Source organism: Cervus canadensis, chromosome 2, assembly GCF_019320065.1.
Source record: "Cervus canadensis isolate Bull #8, Minnesota chromosome 2, ASM1932006v1, whole genome shotgun sequence".
NCBI lineage: Eukaryota > Metazoa > Chordata > Mammalia > Artiodactyla > Cervidae > Cervus > Cervus canadensis.
The window spans coordinates 30,908,356-30,928,726 of record NC_057387.1 but is presented as its reverse complement, the minus strand read 5'-3'; the positions used below and the strand labels follow the sequence as shown (position 1 = coordinate 30,928,726).

Here is a 20,371-nt window from a genome sequence, read left to right as displayed (position 1 = left end):
ATATGGGGGACTAATGTCCTCAATGAGAAGGTAAAGGCAAAAACCAGTAAAATTTGGTTATTAATGTAATTATATTTCCAGCCAAAGATTGATAAAGCCTGGAATAAAATAGAACCTGATATGGAATAACAGACTGATTCAAAATTCTGAGAGAAGAATGAAAAGGATATGTATTGTCACTCTGCTTATTTAACTTTTATGCAGAGTACATCATGCAAAATGCTGGACTGGATGAATCACAAGCTGGAATCAAGATTTCCAGGAAAAATATGAACAACCTCAGATATGCAGATGATACCAATCTAATGGCAGAAAATGAAGAGCCTCTTGATGAGACTGAAAGAGGAGAGTGAAACAGATGACTTAAAACTCAACATTCAAAACACTAAGATCATGGCATCCAGTCCCATCATGTAATGACAAATAGAAAGGGAAAAAGTGGAAGTAGTCACAGATTTTCCTTTCTTGGGCTCCAAAATCACTTTAGATGGTGACTACGGCCATGAAATTAATAGATGCTTGCTCCTGGGAAGGAAAGCTATGACAAACCTAGACAGCATATTCAAAAGCAGAGACATCACTTTGTTGACAATAGTCTGTATGGTCAAAGCTATGGTTTTTCCAGTAGTCATGTACAGATGTGAGAGATGGACCACAAAGAAGGCTGAGTGCAGAAGAATTGATGCTTTCAAAGTGTGGTGTGTTGGAGAAGACTCTTGAGAGCTACTTGGGCTGCAAGGAAATCAAATCAGTCAATCTTAAAGGAAATCAACTCTGAATACTCATTGGAAGGACTGATGTTGAAGCTGAGGCTCCAATACATTGTCTACCTGATGCGAAGAGCTGACTCATTGGAAAAGACCCTGATGCTAGGAAAGATTGAAGGCAAAAGGAGAAAGAGGCAGCAGAGGATGAGATGGTTGTTAGATAGCATCACTGACTCAATGGACATGAAATTGAGCAAACTCGGAGATAGTGGAGGACAGAAAAGCATGGCTTGTTGCACTCCATGGTCCTGCAAAGAGTCAGACACAACTTGTCAACTCAAAAATAGCAAAAGAGAACACAGGCATTTTGGGGAGTCTTTTTGGAAGGAGTTTCCTATAATACTGAGGAGGGGATGTGAAGATGTGGAGCACTAGACTTGGTGAAGAGCATGTAGTTCAGTTCAGTTTAGTTGCTCAGTAGTGTCTGACTCTTTGTGACCCCATGGACTGCAGCACGTCAGGCTTCCCTGTCTGTCACCAACTCCCCAAGCTTGCTCAAGCTCATGTCCATTGAGTCAGTGATGCCATCCAACTGTCTCATCCTCTGTGGTCCCCTTCTCCTCCTGCCTTCAATCTTTCCCAGCATCAGGGTCTTTTCAAATGAGTCAGCTCTTCTCATCAGGTGGCCAGAGTATTGGAGTTTCAGCTTCAGCATCAGTCCTTCCAATGAATATTCAGGACTGATTTCCTTTAGGATAGACTGGTTTGATCTCCTTGCAGTCCAAGGGACTCTCAAGAGTCTTCTCTAACACCACAGTTCTAAAACATCAATTCTTCAGTGCTCAGCTTTCTTTAGAGTCTAACTCTCACATTCATACATGACTATTGGAAAAACCATAGCTTTGATTAGATGGACCTTTGCTGGCAAAGTAATGTCTCTGCTTTTGAATGTGCTGCCTAGGTTGGTCATAGCTTTTCTTCCAAGGAGCAAGCGCCTTTTAATTTCATGGCTGCAGGCACCATCTGCAGTGATTTTGGAGCTCAAGAAAATAAAGCCTGTTTCTCTTTCCATTACTTCCCCATCTGTTTTCCATGAAGTGATGGGACTGGATGCCATGATCTTCATTTTTTAAATGTTGAGTTTTAAGCCAGCTTTTTCACTCTCCTCCTTCACTTTCATCAAGAGGCTCTTTAGTTCTTCTCTTTCTGCCATAAGGGTGGTGTCATCTGCATATCTGAGGTTGTTGATATTTCTCCTGGCAATCTTGATTCCAGCTTGTGCTTCATCCAGCCTGGCATTTCACATGATGTATTCTGCATAGAAGTTAAATAAGCAGGGTGACAATATACAGCCTTGACGTACTTCTTTCCCAATTTGGAACTCGTCTGTTGTTCCATGTCTGGTTCTAACTGTTGCTTCTTGGCCTGCATACAGATTTCTCAGGAGGCAGGTAAGGTGGTCTGGTATTCCTATCTTTATAAGAATTTTCCACAGTTTGTTGTGATCTACATAGTCAAAGGCTTTGGGGTAATCAATAAAGCAGAAGCAGATGTTCTTCTGGAACTCTTTTGCTTTTTTGATGATCCAACAAATGTTGGCAATCTGATCTCTGGTTCCTCTCCCTTTTCTAAATCCAGCTTGAACATCTGGAAGTTCACAGTTCACATACTATTGAAGCCTGGCTTGGAGAATTTTGAGAATTACTTTGCCAGCGTGTGAGATGAGTGCAATTGTGTGGTAGTTTGAATATTTTTTGGCATTGCCTTTCTTTGGGATTGGAATGAAAAGTGACCTTTTTCATGAAGAGCATGACAAATACTGCTTAATTTGAGGAAAAGCATTTTTGAACAGCACAACAGCTACTGGCTAGATCAAAGTGGTTTCTTTCTAGACTAATGCTTTTTTCTAAACAGACATTTCTCCAAAGAAGACATACAGATGGCTAACAAACACATGAAAAGATGCTCAACATCACTCATTATCAGAGAAATGCAAATCAAAACCACAATGAGGTACCATTACACGCCAGTCAGGATGGCTGCTATCCAAAAGTCTACAAGCAATAAATGCTGGAGAGGGTGTGGAGAAAAGGGAACCCTCTTACACTGTTGGTGGGAATGCAAACTAGTACAGCCACTATGGAGAACAGTGTGGAGATTCCTTAAAAAACTGGAAATAGAACTGCCATATGACCCAGCAATCCCACTTTTGGGCATACACACTGAGGAAACCAGATCTGAAAGAGACACGTGCACCCCAATGTTCATTGAAGCACTGTTTATAATAGCCAGGACATGGAAGCAACCTAGATGCCCATCAGCAGATGAATGGATAAGGAAGCTGTGGTACATATACACCATGGAATATTACTCAGCCATTAAAAAGAATTCATTTGAATCAGTTCTAATGAGATGGATGAAACTGGAGCCCATTATACAGAGTGAAGTAAGCCAGAAAGATTAAGAACATTACAGCATACTAACACATATATATGGAATTTAGAAAGATGGTAACGATAACCCTATATGCAAAACAGAAAAAGAGACACAGATGTACAGAACAGACTTTTGGACTCTGTGGGAGAAGGCGAGGGTGGGATGTTTCGAGAGAACAGCATCGAAACATGCATATTATCTATAGTGAAACAGATCACCAGCCCAGGTTGGATGCATGAGACAAGTGCTCGGGCCTGGTGCATTGGGAAGACCCAGAGGGATAGGGTGGAGAGGGAGGTGGGAGGGGGGATCGGGATGGGGAACACATGTAACTCCATGGCTGATTCATGTCAATGTATGACAAAACCCATTTCAATATTGTAAAGTAATTAGCCTCCAACTAATAAAAATAACTGGAAAAAAAAAAAACAAAAAACAAAGTGGTTTCCTAGACTAATGCTTTTTCAGCCACTATTTTCCTGCAAGGATTAATCCTGTCACCATTTCTAGAATGCAGAAATCATGGCAACCTAAAAAATTGGTTTCTCCTCTATTTTTGTGCTACATTTATGTATTAATTAGTTATTCAAATTAATGTTTACTGTATACCTAATATGTGCAAGAAGAGGACAGGCAGAACCCAGCACCCATGACCACTCTAATCTCACCTCCTTTGATTATTCTTATTCCCTCTACTTCAACTATGTTGATATCTGTGCTGTTTCTCCAATAGTCCAGGCTTGTTACTGCTTCAGGGTTTTTGCACAAACTGAAATATTCTTTCCTGAGATTTCCATTTGACTTTCTACCTCACTACCTGTAAGCCTTTCCTTGAAGCTACCTTTCACCATTCCTGGCCATGAAACTCCCTTTTTCCTTCTTCCCTCTGATTCCTCTGTTTTTCCTATCAATACCTGATATCACATGCATTTTATCATTTTTATTGCCTTCACTGCTAGAATTAAGGTCAATGAGGATTAACCTCTTTGAGCCTCTGATCATGGCTATATTCCCAATGCCTAGAGCATATTATAAGAGTTTAGTAAGTACCTATTGAATGGATAAATCAATGAGGGCAGGAAGGGAGATGGTGAACAAGTTAAGTAAGCCAAGCACTGGACTGGATACTTTATATAGGTTATCTCCTGCATGGTGAATATTGTCCTGGTGTTACAGGTGAAGAAATTGAGGGAAAACTTGTCCAAGATGATGAAGTTATAATAAATGGCAGTTTATTTTCAAAATTGGGCCTTTCTGGCTTCCTCTACACCATAATTTTGCCTTGTAGAAAGCACTGTCACAATGACTTAAAGAGGTGACTTCCAGGGTGGGGCTGTTGCTTAGCAGCCAGTCTGAGTTATACTGTCCAAAGTCTTGGTTAAAGTCCACTTATAAAAGTTGTCACTAATGGAGTCAATACATGAGAGAGTCAGAAATTTTGAAAGTCCCTATAAGGAAGAGTTATGGTCCGGAGCTTCTCTGAGATTTTCAAAGATCATGCCATCTGGCTTATCCAGGAGCTTGAAGGAAAACATTATGCTACAGATCACCCAGCCATTCCTTTGGGGCTTTGATCATGGTAATCATATTCTTGAACTCTAGCACATATGTGAAAACTCATTCCTTCAGTATTGGAGTCTAATTGGAAAGCAATGGGGTAGGAACCTTGATCCCAGTGGGGACGGGGTCAGTGCTCCACTCAACAAATCATGAACCTTGACTAGGGGTGAGACCCATCCAGATAAAAGGGCACCATTAAAAAATTTGCACAAAGGTACCCTTGGAGTTAGATATAGCCCTGGCATGGGGGTGGTAGGTTGAAAATGCATTAATGTTTGTTAAATGCCAATTTTAGGTTAGTCTCTTGCTGTCATATGATCCAGCAAGTCCACTTCTGGGTATACAGTCAAAGAAAAGAAAAATACTAATTCAAAAAGACACATGTTCATAGCAGCATTATTTACAATAGTCAAGGTATGGAAGCAATACTATGCAGCCATGAAAAATAACAAAATGTTGCTATTTGCAAGAACATGGATGGAGATGAGGCGGTATTGTATTAAGTGAAATAAGTTGAATAGAGAAAGACAAATGTATGATATCACTGTATGATATCACTTAGATATGGAATCTAAAACATAAAATAAAATAATGAATATAACAAAAAAAGAAAGACTGAGATACAGAGAACAAACTAGTGGTTACTAGTGGGGAGAGGGAAGGGGGAGGCGCAAAATAGGGGTAGGGGATTGGGAGATACAAATTACTATGTATAAAATAAATAAGATACAAATATATGTCATACAGCACAGGGAATACAGTCAACATTTTAAAATAACTATAAATGGAGTATAATCAATAAAACTTTGAATCTTATGTTGTACACATTAAACCAATATAATATTATAAATCTACTATACCTCAATTACGACCCAGATAATCATGATGGTGTGATCACTCGCCTAGAGCCAGATATCCTGGAATGTGAAGTCAAGTGGGCCTTATGAAGCATCACTATGAACAAAGCTAGTGGAGGTGATGGAATGCCAGTTGAGCTATTTCAAATCCTGAAAGATGACGCTGTGAAAGTGCTGCACTCAATATGCCTGCAAATACGGAAAACTCAGCAGTGGCCACAGGAGTGGAAAAGGTCAGTTTTCATTCCAATCCCAAAGAAAGGCAATGCCAAAGAATGCTCAAACTACCACACAATTGCTCTCATCTCACACGCTAGTAAAGTAATGCTTAAAATTCTCCAAGCCAGGCTTCAATAGTATGTGAACTGTGAACTTCCAGATGTTCAAGCTGGTTTTAAAAAAGGCAGAGGAATTAGAGATCAAACTGCCAACATCTGCTGGATCATCGAAAAAGCAAGAGAGTTCCAGAAAAACATCTATTTTCTGCTTTATTGACTATGCCAAAGCCTTTGACTGTGTGGATCACAATAAACTGTGGAAAATTCTGAAAGAGATGGGAATACCAGACCACCTGACCTGCCTCTTGAGAAACCTGTATGCAGGTCAGGAAGCAGCAGTTAGAACTGGACATGGAACAACAGACTGGTTCCAAAAGGAACCAGTGGCAGAAAGTGAAGAAGAACTAAAGAGCCTCTTGATGAAAGTGAAAGAGGAGAGTGAAAAAGTTGGCTTAAAGCTCAACATTCAGAAAACTAAGGTCATGGCATCCAGTCCCATCACTTCATGGCAGATAGATGGGGAAACAGTGGAAACAGTGGCTGACTTTATTTTTTTGGGCTCCAAGATCACTGCAGATGGTGATTGCAGCCATGAAATTAAAAGACACTTACTCCTTGGAAGGAAAGTTATGACCAACCTAGACAGCATATTAAAAAACTGAGACATTGCTTTGCCAACAAGGGTCCATCTAGTCAAGGCTATGGTTTTTCCAGTGGTCATGTATGGATGTGAGAGTTGGACTATAAAGAAGGCTGAGAGCCGAAGAATTGATGCTTTTGAACTGTGGTGTTGGAGAAGACTCTTGAAAGTCCCTTGGACTGTAAGGAGATCCAACCAGTCCATCCTAAAGGAGATCGGTCCTGAGTGTTCATTGGAAGGACTGATGCTGAAGCTGAAACTCCAATACTTTGGCCACCTGATGCGAAGAGCTGACTCATTTGAAAAGACCCTGATGTTGGGAAAGATTGAGGGCAGGAGGAGAAGGGGACGACGGAGGATGAGATGGTTGGATGGCATCATCGACTCGATGGACATGGGTTTGGGTGGACTCCAGGTGTTGGTGATGGACAGGGAGGCCTGGCGTGCTACAGTTCATGGGGTGGCAAAGAGTTGGACATGACTGAGTGACTGAACTGAACTGAACTGATACCTTAATTTAAAAAGAAATGGAACATTGCTTTCACTCCAAGTGTTCCTCAAGTTCCCTTTTAGTTATTCCTTCCACTGTCCTTTACAAAGCTACCCCCACCCTGACTTCTAACATATAGATTAGTTTTGCCTATTTTTGAACATCATGTAAATTTGCTCATACAGTGTGTAAATATTCATGTCTGAATTATTTCATTCAACTCTGTGAGATTAATCTACATTATTAAATGTGCAGGATTTTATTCATTTTTATTCCTGTATAGTATTCATTTACATGAGTATAGCACAACATATTTTTCTGTTGTAATGTTAATGGACATTCTGTTGTTCTAGTTTGGGGAGTATTATCAGTAATGTTGCTTTTAATGTTCTTGTAATGTCTTTGGGACACAACTGTATGCATTTCTGCTGAGCAGATACCAAGGAGTAGGAATTATTAGATCATAGAGATGTCTATGTTCAGCTTCAGTAAATACTAGTTTTCAAAGTGAATGTATCAATTTACACTTATACTAAAAGTGTATTAAAAGTTTCTAGCTATTTCACATCCTTAGCACTCTTCTCTATCTTTATAATTTTAGCCATTAGGTGGGTATGTTATTGTGGTTTTAATTTGCATTTCCTTTTTGACTGTTGATATTGAGCAGTTTTTAATATGTTTACTAGTCATTTGGATATTCTTTTTGTCTATAGTGTGCATTCAAGCATTTTACCAATTTAAAAAAAAATTAAGTTGTTTTTCCCTATTGATCTGTAAGTGCTTTATTTCTAGAGATCAGCATTATCCAATGGAAATACAATTCAAACAATGTGTTTAAATTTTCTAACAGTTACATTAAAAAAAGCAAAAAGTAGAATATGAAGTTAACTTAAATATCTGTTTATTTAACCAAATATTATTATTTGTATATATGTTTATTTAACCAAATAACTATTGTCATTTCAACATGTAACCAGTATAACACTTATATCATAGTTTGTACATTTTGTTTTCATTCTAAGCTTTTAAAATCTACTTTGCATTTTATACTTACATACATCTCAGTTTGGACTAACCACATTTCAAGTGCTCAGTAGTTACATATGGGTAGTGGATAATTTATTGTACATTGCAGATTGGCAACCCACTTCAGTTTTCTTGCCTGGAGAATTCCATAGACAATAACCTGGTGGGCTAGAGTCCACGGGGTCGCAAAAAGTCAGACACAGCTGAGAGGCTAACACTTTCACTTGCTTATATTTTCTCCCATATCTTGGATTCCTTTCTCACCCATAATTATACATACATATTTTCAGCTATTATTTTGAAAGTTGCAAATCTAAAGAAAAGCTTCAAAACAGTACAAAGAATTCCCTCAGCCCCATTCACCCAAATTCCTCAACTGTTAAATTTTGCTTCTATTTCTTTCCATATATATAGATATATATATATATATATACCTTTTTTTCTGAAATGATTCCCCATCCCCTCTAAAAGCTCCACTGTTACCTTCCCTGAGATTCTCATAAATCATGATCAGAACAGCTCTTTCAATTTGAAAATCAGATTGATACACTATTCTTAAATCCACACACCCTATTCAAATTCGTTGTCCCAACAATGTACCTTTCCTATCTCGCACAGGATCTTATCCAGGATTAAATGTTGTATTACATTGTGTTCATCAGTATACCTTAATCCGAAGTATTTGCTCAGTTTTTCTATGTCCCTCATATCCTTGGTACACATACATTAACTTTGTTTTTGTTAGTCTTCATATGGAATATGTATTTCAACCTTTTACTGTTATTTATTTAACACTTAAAGATACTATTCCATTGTTTCCTAGTTTCTCTTGTTTCTCTTAAGAATTCATCCTCCAGGCTTATTGTTGCTTCTTTAAAAGTAATCTACCTTTTTTATCTGCTGCTGCTGCTAAGTTGCTTCAGTCGTGTCCGACTCTATGTGACCCCATAGACGGCAGCCCACCAGGCTCCCCGTCCCTGGGATTCTCCAGGCAACATTGGAGTGGGTTTCCATTTCCTTTTCCGATGTGTGAAAGTGAAAAGTGAAAGTGAAGTCGCTCAGTCGAGTCCGACTCGTAGCAACCCTGTGGACTGCAGCCCACCAGGCTCCTCTGTCCATGGGATTTTCTAGGCAAGGGTACTGGAGTGGGGTGTCATTGCCTTCTCCGATCTAGCCAATCTCAAATTTTTCTCTATTTTTCATACGTTTCACTATGATATGAAATTTTCTTTGTATTTATCTTGCTTTAGACTTGTATTTGTTAAATTCTGGTTAAATATTTTTCATCAGTTCTGAAATATTCTCAGCCATTATCTCTTCAACTCTAGCATCTGCCACATTCTCTTTCTCTCTCTCGCTGAAGTTCCTTGTGGAACTTCAAATACATGTGTTAGAACTTTTCACTGTTTCTCCTCTGCCTCTGTATTTTCTATCCTTGCCTCCTCAAGCTTCAGTCTGTATACATTCTTCTGATTCATTTTTCATTTCATTAATTTTTTTTTAACTTTTATAATCTTCTGTTCCCCATGTATTCAGTTCTTACTTTTGGTGATGGCACTTTTTATTTCTACAATTTTTATTTGCTTTTTTCTTACTGTTTCTAAAATTCTCCATCTTTTTGTTTAGTTTCTTAAATACAATGATCATTTTTACCATTTGCTGAATTGATATAATACCATTAAATCCAATATGTTTTAAAATGAGAAAAAATATATTTAAAACATTATACAAATGTTGAATTACTTATCCCCATTCAATTAGACCACTTTAACAGAGGAGGTGGTTTCCTAGAATTGTAATTCTTATTAATACAATGGCCTCATACATAGTCAAATGAGGAAAGCAGATAACTAACTCATAAGTCTATAACAGTCTCCATAAGCATCAGGCATCCCTTGATGCTATCATCATAGTTAGAAATGTACATGACAAGACCTGCTGAATTCTCTAAAAAGTCTTCATCAAAAGTGGCTACATATAAAATTTTGTCTATTATTCTGTTCCAAGCAGTTACCTGCAAAGTTTCATTTACACATGATCATCATTCAAAAAATCCATCATTTAAAGATTCAATAATTCTTGACAATCTTTAGAGCTACCTGAAATTCTGTTTAATTTCTCAATTTTACCATCACACAATTAGTAATACAGGAAATATAGATAAAATACAGTCTATCTTTGTACTATGTCTGGATTGGCTTTAATGAAAAGTTGATAAATTTGCATCAATCTGGATGTATGTAGACACTCTTGTGTGTTATATTAGTAACATAAGCATTAAGATTGGTGGGGAAAATTTTCTCTTTCCCTAAGTACACTGTAGTCTTTATTGACTTTGTTTTTAGAGTGTAATCTATATTTTTATTTTAGCCTCTTACCTCAGAAGCCAAGAATCTGCTTCATGATCACAAATTTCCTTGCTTTTCTTTTTTTTTTTTGCTTCCTATGTTCATGCTACAGTCTTCAGCCTTCTTGTAAAACCTGAAGCCAAGTACAGTTAAAGTCCACTCTTGATACTCCAATCTCTGGATTCCTTTTGGGTTTATATCTACCTAGGTGTTTTGTTTTGTTTTGGTATGAGAGGTTGCTTTATATTGAATGCTGAACATTTTGCTTAAAAATTATACAAATTATTTGGGGCTCAAATAATGCTATTGTACAAGATGATTTACTTTTGTTTTAGGTATGCAATAAGGGTAAAAATAGATTATCTTAATGGAGCTGGGGACTAGAGTTGATACAAAACTGAATTTCAGGATTTTGTTTTATTTTTTTGAGAGCTGCTCTATTTGTTTACTTTTATAGCTGAGTTGTATCTCTTTAGACTCCTAACTAAAAATCCAGGGTGTTTTCCAGTCTCTCCTCTGCCATGGTCAGCCTAACTTTTGCTCCCCATTTTTAGAGACTGTCTGATCAAAGTTCTGCTCAAATTCTCTGCTTCTCAGTGAGATTTTTAATTAGGGAATGTTCAAAGGGAACAACAGCACCAACTGATGGGTTCACCACTCTGGACTGCCCTCTCTCCAGGGTCTTGGCCCTTCAGAGTCTTTTTTCTTTGCTATATCTCTGATATCTTGAAATATGTATGTTTTATATGGTATTTCTATCTATTCTTAGCTGCAGAATTAGTCTGAAGCAAACCAACCTACCAATGAAGAATATGTTATAATTTCAAAGTACTTTGTGAGAACTGTTTCATGTTACCAATAATGTAAACACTAATTTCCAAGAAACACTGTGGGTACTACAAATATTAATATTCCTAAAGACAGTGAAATTAATACTATATCTATTTACATTTTGTTTACTATCATTGTTACTGCAATTATATTTTGAATAGAAAGGAGACTTGAAGCAAACTGCTCAACAATGTTGAGACCATATCGTTATTCCAGTTTTGTTTCTTTTAAGACTTTCTCCTATATTATTGGGCTTTCTGCATTACTTCTTAAAAAAAAAACTGTCTTTTTTGTATATATGTGAAATATAATTATTTTTTTCATAGAGGTCAGGAAGACATTAGAGTGTTATATGGGACTTAACACAATTCACTGTGCAATTGCACAATGAACTACAGGTATCTGGCCCTCCTGGTCCATTGACCAGGAGCATCACCTCAATAATGTTTAGCAAGGAAAAGGCTTCTGTGCTGTCATTTCCGTCATGTCTGACTCTTTGCAACCTCAATGGAATGTAGTCCACCAGGCTCCTCTGTCCATGGGATTCTCTAGGCAAGAATACTGGAGTGGGTTGCCATGCCCTCCTCTAGGGGATCTTCCCAACCCAGGGATTGAAGCCAGGTCTCTTGCGGGGAGCCGGCCTGCTCAAGGCCCAAAAAGGCCCTGGGAAAGCCTTGAAAGAGGCCATTCCCTGTCCCACCACCCCATGATAAAGAAGTAAAACATTTGCTGGGTCTCCTTTGTTCTTCCTTGAGAAAAACATAGTAGTGACCTTCACTTAGTAGTTTATCTTGGAATGCCAAAAACAAGATGTAAGCTTCTGCAATCACTTAAGACAAAGAATTGTATTGATATGACAAACACCAGATGGCATTTTTTATGAACTGTTTTCTGCTTGTACTAGTATAAAGGTAACTGTTTTACTCAATAAAATCACTGACTTGCCTAAAGAGCATTTCAGTCCTCTCGACCCCATTCTTTACTTTCAGTTCTTCTTTCTCAGGCTTCTGTGCCGTTGCGGTCGGGACTTGTTCTCTTTGCCGGCTGGTCCCGGCAGTCTCTTGTGTCTCCTGCATTGGCAGGCGGGGTCTTTATAACTAGTACCACCTGGGAAGCCCAAAAGACTTCTCTAAGTTTCCAAAATATCCTCTAGGACTCAGGATCAATTCTCTTGGAACCCTACATTAGAGCTATAAAATCATGCCTGTACACAGTGCTAACCCTGGGTGTGTGTGGATCCCAAGACCATTCTTAGAAGCCAAAGACAGAACGTACCAATCACACTGTGCTTTCTGACAACTCAGAAAGTTATCCTAAAATCAAGTGAGAACAAGTTAGGGCTAACATCTAGGACAAAGGTAAAGAAGTCATCATACACCCTGACATTTCTTCTTAGGTTAGGTGGGAGTACTCCTAAGCTAGCTAGATACTGTTGCAGTAATAAAAATCTCTCCTATTGTGACCTACCAAGCACTAGGCAATGACCCTCTTTAATCCTGTTTTCTTAACCTTCTCAACAACCCTATAAAAAGGAATTCTAGTTCCTAATTTAGAGATGAGGAACCTGAGACCTAAACATTTAAGTGACTGCCTCCAAATTTAAGCACTTCTTTTATTCCATTGTACTCTTACTGTTCTGCTTCAGGATTCCAGACCTTTTAAAGACTTGAGTCCCTCTTAAGGGTATAAGGGGGGTAACCTGATGGGAATGCCTTGAAGAAAAGGAAAAATGGGTCTAAAACAGGCCTAACACAGAACTGTCTAGGCTCCATTAGGTTCCCATCTCCCTTCTTCTGGGCATTGCCCAGGAAGCCCACCTCCATAGATCATCACTGCAGAGGCTGTGTTTTTCTACATTCCGGATCCTAGTAGCCTGGATTTCAGGGTATCCTGCACGTGGAGGAGTCCATCTTTCCTCAGTAGTGCATTTCCAATGGCCCAGCTTTCAAAGCTCCTCAGCCTAAAACTTGGATCCAGCAAACCCCCTACCTCCTGCTCAGCTTCAGAGTTCTCACTCGCCTGGGTTCCTGGCCTGGGAGGTGCAGTTCCTGCCCCTAAGCGGCTCCGCAGGAATCCCCTCCGCTGAGTAGGCTAGCTCAGAGCCCCTCCTCTCTGGGAGCTGGGCGGCTGCGGCTGCCGGCCCCGCCTCTGTTTCTTGGACAACGCAGTACACAAACTCTGGGCCTGGTGGCTCTCCTGAGATGTGCTTCCTTAAAGCAGGTGAGGAGGGCCGTAGTGGGGGAGTCTACAGGAGAGGCAGGAGGAAGAGTAGGAAGGCTGGGAAAGAAGGGCAAAGGGAGGGGGAAATGCAGTTCATCCCTTTACATAGATTTGAGCTACCCTTTACATGGACTTTTCTTAAGGGTCTGCCCTTAAGAGCTCTGTCCCACGGCCCACCCCCTACTCGCCCTGAAGCTCTCACTTAGACCAAAGGGCCTTTCCTCATGTGAAGTTTCTCTTCTTTCTCTATCTGCAGAGCCGCTGCTTAACTACTCCTTTGGAACATGTCAACATAGGAAGATCTTTCCTAACTTCCATCCTCCAAACTTGTTGGGAAACAAATTTCCCCCTATTAGAGGAGCTCCCAACAGAGGGCCTGGATGTTACATAGCAGAAGATGTGAGTATTCACCTTCCCTTCGATGGGTGTCAGTTCCCAGACTATTATCTAAGGAAACCCAAGTTTTCCCAAAGAAAAGCCCTATGGGATTTGTGACCATCAGGGTCCCAACATGAGAAAGTGCCCTGGTCCTCTACAATCAGAAAGTAAAGGGCCACTATTCCCCTTTGCCATCCCCACCAAATGCAAGCCTTGGCCTCATGCAGTTCCCAGTATTGTTCCTTCACCATTCAAGGTCACAAAGACCAGTGAATCAGTATCTCCTCTTAGTCCAAAGCTGGACTGTGGCTGTGCTGATAGGTAGTTTATGAAATTGTATAATCATACTGGTAGTTGAATTAGAGCAGATTCAGCTCGGTGGGACCCAAAAAACTGGATTCACTGGAATGCATAGAAATGGCATTCACTCTACCTATCTAGCCACATTCCTTTGTAGGAATGCAACTGTTTGTGTTACTTATGTAATTGTATGGTCATGCAGAAGAATCAAGAAAGAAAGAGTAACTTTGGCAGAGAAGATTCAGGAATACTTTTAAGTTCAGACTGTTTTAATAACTATAATGTTCTCTATATGTGTTTTTTCTTTGTTTGTTTTCTACATAACACCTGAAGAAGTATGGCTTTGCATACAACCTCTCTAAGATCCCGACCAGTAAAAAAGGATACACTCTTGGCGCCAGAACAGCCATGAGGTTTAAGCCAGTTAGCAAGGTTAGACATGGCTGAATGTGCTTAGATTTCACTGTGATCCATGTTGCTGAATGTATTTGCATTGGGGAGCATAACTAGAGGCTACCTAAAGAATATGCCCAAAATTCAAGACAAAAATGTTTTTTGGGCAAAAGCTACTAAAAAACCTATCTTAAAAGCATGGATGTTAACATGGCAAATGTGTGTGTGAATGTCCTGGGAGAGTGGAAAATAATCCTAAGAAGAAATAATACCAAAGCAAGGTTTTAGTCCTGAGACACTTGCTTGTAAAATACTAGAAGCTTTGTTTATACGCATCATATAATTATATGTAATATGTAGTATAATATCTTATCAGTTAAAACACCAATTCCAACTTCTTCATTTGTTTGTATAACTGGATTTATAGTCTTAATTATCATCTGTTAATCTCTTGTTGGGCTTTCTCATGACACTTAAGTTCAGGGAGAGGGATACTGGCTCCAAAAGAATCTGAGTGAGATGGTGGGATGGTGGGGGTAGTAACTGTAATAGGTTACCATGGCTCTACCTTCATAGGTTTGTTTCTACAGCCTAAGCCTTAGGTACCTTTATGTAGCTGAACCATACACTTATCTTGGTTTTCTACCTACTGTAGGCCATTTCTATAGATTGAGGTAGTTAAACCATAGCTGATACATGAACAGGGAGAGGATAATTTTGTTTTTTCTAATTAAAATGCTTTACATGTATATATCAACCTCTAAAATATTGATCTTTTTCTTGGAAACAGGATGTGACACCTTACCCAGGCATGTACCAGACAATCAATGTTCGAGAGCAACACAAGCCAAATTTTGCTCCATTTAATGCCTTGTTGCCTCGCTTTCGGACTTACTCAAAGGACTCTTATTATCCTGGGTATGTGCCCCTTTTTCTGCTGTACTTCAACAAAGAGCAATAGGAAAGGAAGTACAAAAAGGGGTTTCATCCCAACCATGCTGTCTAAATAAGAAACCATCTAGCTTTAAAGATTCAACCTCTTGCCTTCTAGGTCTCTAGAAATTATAGAGTGGTAGAGTGTAGGGGTTCATTCAATAAATATTTATAAAAGGCCAAGCAGTTTTGTGGGTTCCAAAGATTTTGCTTTAAACCCATCATGCAAGATTCCTCATTTCTTGGAGCTTACATTCTAGAGTCCAGACAGATGAGAAGCAAATAAACAAGAAAATATCAATGGTAATAAAGAGAGTGACTATATAATTTATTAGTCAGCACATGACACTTCTGAGACTTGAAATGGAGTCTTATTAATAATTATACCAAGACAGTAGCCGTTAGCTGGGGCTGTCATAGACACACTAGGAAGTAAGGTGACCTGGTGTTGTGCTGAATGAAACCAAAGAAGATGATGATATGATACAGAGTGGTGGGCTAGAATTTATATACTTTGGCAAGGATTGTCAAGATAGATCTTTTAGGGAAATGACACTTGATCTGAAATCATTATGACAAGAATGAGCTGGCCCTGTGAAAATGTAGGCCCAGAGTTTCCCAGGCAGAAGGAACTTCAAGTACAAAGGCTGTTGTTGGGAAGGAAATTGGTGTGCAGAAAAAAAGAAAGAAGGCTAGTGTGGCTATAGTATTGTGGGCAAGGAGGAAGTGAGAATGGGGTGGGGAAGGTGGAGGTGTTGGTGGCTATAGTACATAGGCCAGCAGATCAAGGGAGGCAGTCTCATTGCTTTAGGAAGCTGTTGAGAATGTGTGGAATGGTAGGGCATGGGGTCAAGGTCTTTTTTTTACTGGTGAGAATTTCAAAGATCAGAGAGTGAGTGTAACTTTTTCAAGGTTGCAGTAAGGAATAGAGATGTTGAATCTTGATTCTTATGTCCACTTTACATGTTATTTCCATAGCAAAGAGTTGATACCAGAAGAATGTTATGAACAAAGGCTATAATTAAATAATCCCATTGTCAAGGAATTTTACATGGTTCTATTTTACTGACCCCAGATCATTGATACTTTAAATTAGCACTTTTCTTTCTTCCTCAGTTTTACATCATGAGCAGTACTTATGCATCATTGTGTTAACTTTATTTTATCATCCACCATTTCTGGGATCTTTTGATCTCTCAGATAAGGAGACTGAACTTCCAGAAATATTTTAAACTGGAGTTGATTTTTTACTTTGTCAAGACTAGATACCTTGAACACTGAAACTTAATTAGAAATACTTTAGCAGGCAAAGGAATCCTATGTGAATCAGTAGACTGCCTTTTCCCAAAGGGTTAGGACTCTAGATCAGGGGTGGAAGGTTATATATGATCACTAACTCATTACACATAATGTTCTGTATTTTTATTTCTAGCCCTACCACATACAACCCAGAGATAAAGCCACCCAAGAGAGTCAGATGGCCAATGAAATTTGGATCTCCAGACTGGGCTCAGGTTCCATGTTTACAGAAAAAAACCCTGAGAGCTGAGGTAATAGGATTGGACTTCTCTGGAGTCCTTTACCTAATACTTCCATGTGTATCAGTGATTCTTAACCAGGAGTCTGTGAACAAGCTTCAGTTAAGTCCTTGTTCCCCTGAAATTACTAGCACAATTTTGTGTATATATATATGGGAATTTTTTTGGAGAGTTACCCAATTTCACTAGATTTTTAAAGGTGAGTGTGATGGAACAGAAGTCACGTTTTATTATTTAGTCCTCAAATAATCTTCTGTGGTTAGTCCAAAATAATTATCCTCTGTGATTGAGGAGGAAACTGAGGCTCAGATGGATTAAGTGGCTTGTTGAAGTTGCTCAGATAGAGCCTAGATCTGGTGACTCCTAAGCCACGGCTCTTCCCATCACACCACTTAGTGTTAGATCATCAAGAGCTGTGGATCATTCTGCCAAGAACATGGGTTTTAGGAACAGACTGCCTGGGTTCAAATTCTAGTTCCATATTTGCTTGCTGTGTGATTTTGTCTAATAATCTTACTTTTCTAAGCATCAGTGTGCTTAGTTTCATTTTTTTTCATTTATTTTTATTAGTTGGAGGCTAATTACTTTACAATATTGTAGTGGTTTTTGTCATACATTGACATGAATCAGCCATGGAGTTACATGTGCTCCCCATCCTGATCCCCCCTCTCACCTCCCTCTCCACCCGATCCCTCTGGGTCTTCCCAGTGCACCAGGCCCAAGCACTTGTCTCATGCATCCAACCTGGGCTGGTGATCTGTTTCACCATAGATAATATACATGTTTTGATGCTGTTCTCTCGAAACATCCCACCCTCGCCTTCTCCCACAGAGTCCAAAAGTCTGTTCTGTACATCTGTGTCTCTTTTTCTGTTTTGCATATAGGGTTATCATTACCATCTTTCTAAATTCCATATATATGTGTTAGTATGATGTAATGTTCTTTATCTTTCTGGCTTACTTCACTCTGTATAACGGGCTCCAGTTTCATCCATCTCATTAGAACTGATTCAAATGAATCCTTTTTAATGGCTGAGTAATATTCCATGGTGTATATATACCACAGCTTCCTTATCCATTCGTCTGCTGATGGGCATCTAGGTTGCTTCCATGTCCTGGCTATTATAAACAGTGCTGCGATGAACATTAAAATGCATATAATAATAGACTCTATCTGATAAAGCTGTAAAGATTGAGATATTGTAGAAAAGTATTGGTGCCATACTTGTAGCGTAATAAATGCTCAGTCCATGTCCGCTATCATAATTCCAGAGGTGCCCTTTATTCTCCAGTGGGGCTTGGGATTAATTCTGCAAGTATGTATGAAATGCCAAATGTATTAACATCATTGTGCTAGGGCCTATGGGTAACATTCAAGAATTAAACATATAATTTTTCTTTTCAAGAAGTTTACCAGCTATACTTTTAAAATAATTAATTATTTATTTATTTTTCATTGTGCTAGGTTTTCGTTGCTGTGCATGGGCAGGCTTTCTTTAGTTGCGGCAAGCAGGAGCTACTCTTCTTGCAGTGCTCTGGCTTCTTAATGCAATGGCTTCTCTTGTTGCAGAGCACAAACTCTAGACACACAGGCTACAGAAGTTGCAGCACATGGGCTCAGTAGTTGTGACTTGCGGGCTCTAGGGTGTGGGCTCAATAGTCGTGGTGCACGGGCTTAGATGCTCATGTCATGTAGAATCTTGCTAGACTAGGGATGGAACCCATGTCCCCTGCATTGGCAGACGGATTCTTATCCACTCTTACTACCAGGGAAGTCCTACCAGCTATACTTGACAATTTACCAAGTAGAAAATAATTCCTAGTATGACATTTCCAGAGTAAGATGACAAAGAGTAGATGTACAGAGCAATGCTGAGAGACTCAGTGAGGCCAGGTTACTGTGGGGTTGAGGTTTAGCTAGGCCACAACAGGTATAACATACATGCCTATTTCGCACAGCCAGGAAGACTAGAGGCCGTGGGTTCTCATTTGAATATTGACCTAGATAATGTTCTTTCATTGCAGCTGCCCACAGACAAAGACTTTAGAAAGCATCGGAACCGTCTGGCCTACCTAAGCCTGTACTATGGCTGAGAAGCTGTGACTCCCTTCACGTGCTCCTCCTGACCACAAATTCTCCAGGACAGAACAATGCAGAGCACAGAGGTGCTCTTGTCTTTCTGCATTGCTCTGACCTTCCTGTCTGCCAGCATGGGGCACAGGGAGGGGCAAGGGCCTCATAAATACTACATGACTGTGTAAAGACTAGTTTAGAATGCTCTTTCTCCTTGTGCTGGTTTGTTGTGTATTCATGTAGAAGGGTTAGAGGAGTTCCTACTGAGTGTTCAGCGGGGTGGCTTCACTTGACTGAAATATTATACTTGTGGGTCCTCGCCCTCTAATTCCCAGCCCCAAATTTTATGTTTTCTGCCACTAGCCCAGGGCTTCCCTGGTGGCACATCAGTGAAGAATCTGCTTGTGATGCAGGAGTTATGGGTTCAGTCCCTGAGTTGGGAGATCCTCTCCTCTGGAGAAGGAAATGGCAACCCACTCTAGTATTCTTGCCTGGGAAATCCCCTGGAAAGTGGAGCCTGACATGCTACAGTCCGTGGGGTTGCAAGAGTCGGACACGACTTAGCAACTAAACCACCACACCACTAGCCCTGGTGATAGGAGACTATTTATTGTTCTATACATGTCAAGGCTTTGGATGGCTTGCTGGGTCTTGTTTGGGGGCTTTTTGGATGCAGAGGACACTTAAAGGCAGAGTAAATGTTTTAGGAGTGCTTCAAAGTGTGCGAGTTTCCCAGCATGGAGTGGGAAGGTCCTGATTTGATTGCCTTTCTCTGTGCTGTGCTGAGTCAAGTCTGACTCTTTGTGACTCTGTGGACTATAGCCAGCCAGGCTCCTCTGTCCATGGGATTTTCTAGGCAAGAATACTGGAGTGGATTGTTGATTTGATTGCCTTTCTCAGGTCCTGATGCTGGGAAAGATTGAGGGCAGGAGGAGAAAGGGATGACAGAGGATGAGATGATTGGATGGCATCACCGACTCAATGGACATGGGTTTGAGTGGACTCCGGGAGTTGGTGATGGACAGGGAGGCCTGGTGTGCTGCAGTTCATGGGGTCACAAAGAGTCGGACACAACTGAGCAACTGAACTGAACTGAACTCAGGTTCACATAAAACTCAAAGAACCAATAATCCCCCCTCCTTTCCTATTACATCATCTATTTCGTCTGTCAGTCATCATCATACTGAATTCCAAACATGCATCAGGCAGAGTGGCAAGCACTGGGAAGCAAGTAGGAATCAGAATAGACTCATCTACTGGCTCCATGGCCCTGGACTGAAATATGAGAAGGACTTCCCAAGGAGGCTAGTAGATTGGATCTGCCCCCAACTTCCTATTTGAATGATACCCTAAAGCCTCACAA

The 20,371-nt window shown here is 39.9% G+C and overlaps 1 protein-coding gene across 2 annotated transcripts; it reads left to right on the top strand.

Annotated features, from left to right (window-relative positions):
- Positions 1-13,372: 13,372 nt before the first annotated feature.
- Positions 13,373-19,356, top strand: PIFO (primary cilia formation). 2 transcript variants are annotated; one of them, XM_043447013.1, is made up of 6 exons: positions 13,373-13,393; positions 13,650-13,792; positions 14,405-14,503; positions 15,255-15,382; positions 16,830-16,947; positions 18,960-19,356. In XM_043447013.1, exons 1-6 carry the CDS (start codon positions 13,375-13,377, stop codon positions 19,026-19,028), a joined length of 576 nt encoding a protein of 191 aa, XP_043302948.1. In that variant the 5' UTR covers positions 13,373-13,374; the 3' UTR covers positions 19,029-19,356. The 2 variants fall into 2 exon arrangements, with proteins under 2 accessions (XP_043302948.1, XP_043302955.1); XM_043447020.1 differs by lacking the exon at positions 14,405-14,503.
- The last annotated feature ends 1,015 nt before the right edge of the window (positions 19,357-20,371 follow it).

Bases quoted from the DNA above. Each gene is read 5' to 3' on its own strand.
- PIFO (XM_043447013.1), top strand. The intron at 15,383-16,829 runs GTATGTGCCCCT...TTTTATTTCTAG, and splicing joins AAGGACTCTTATTATCCTGG to CCCTACCACATACAACCCAG. The intron at 16,948-18,959 runs GTAATAGGATTG...CTTTCATTGCAG, and splicing joins AAAAAACCCTGAGAGCTGAG to CTGCCCACAGACAAAGACTT.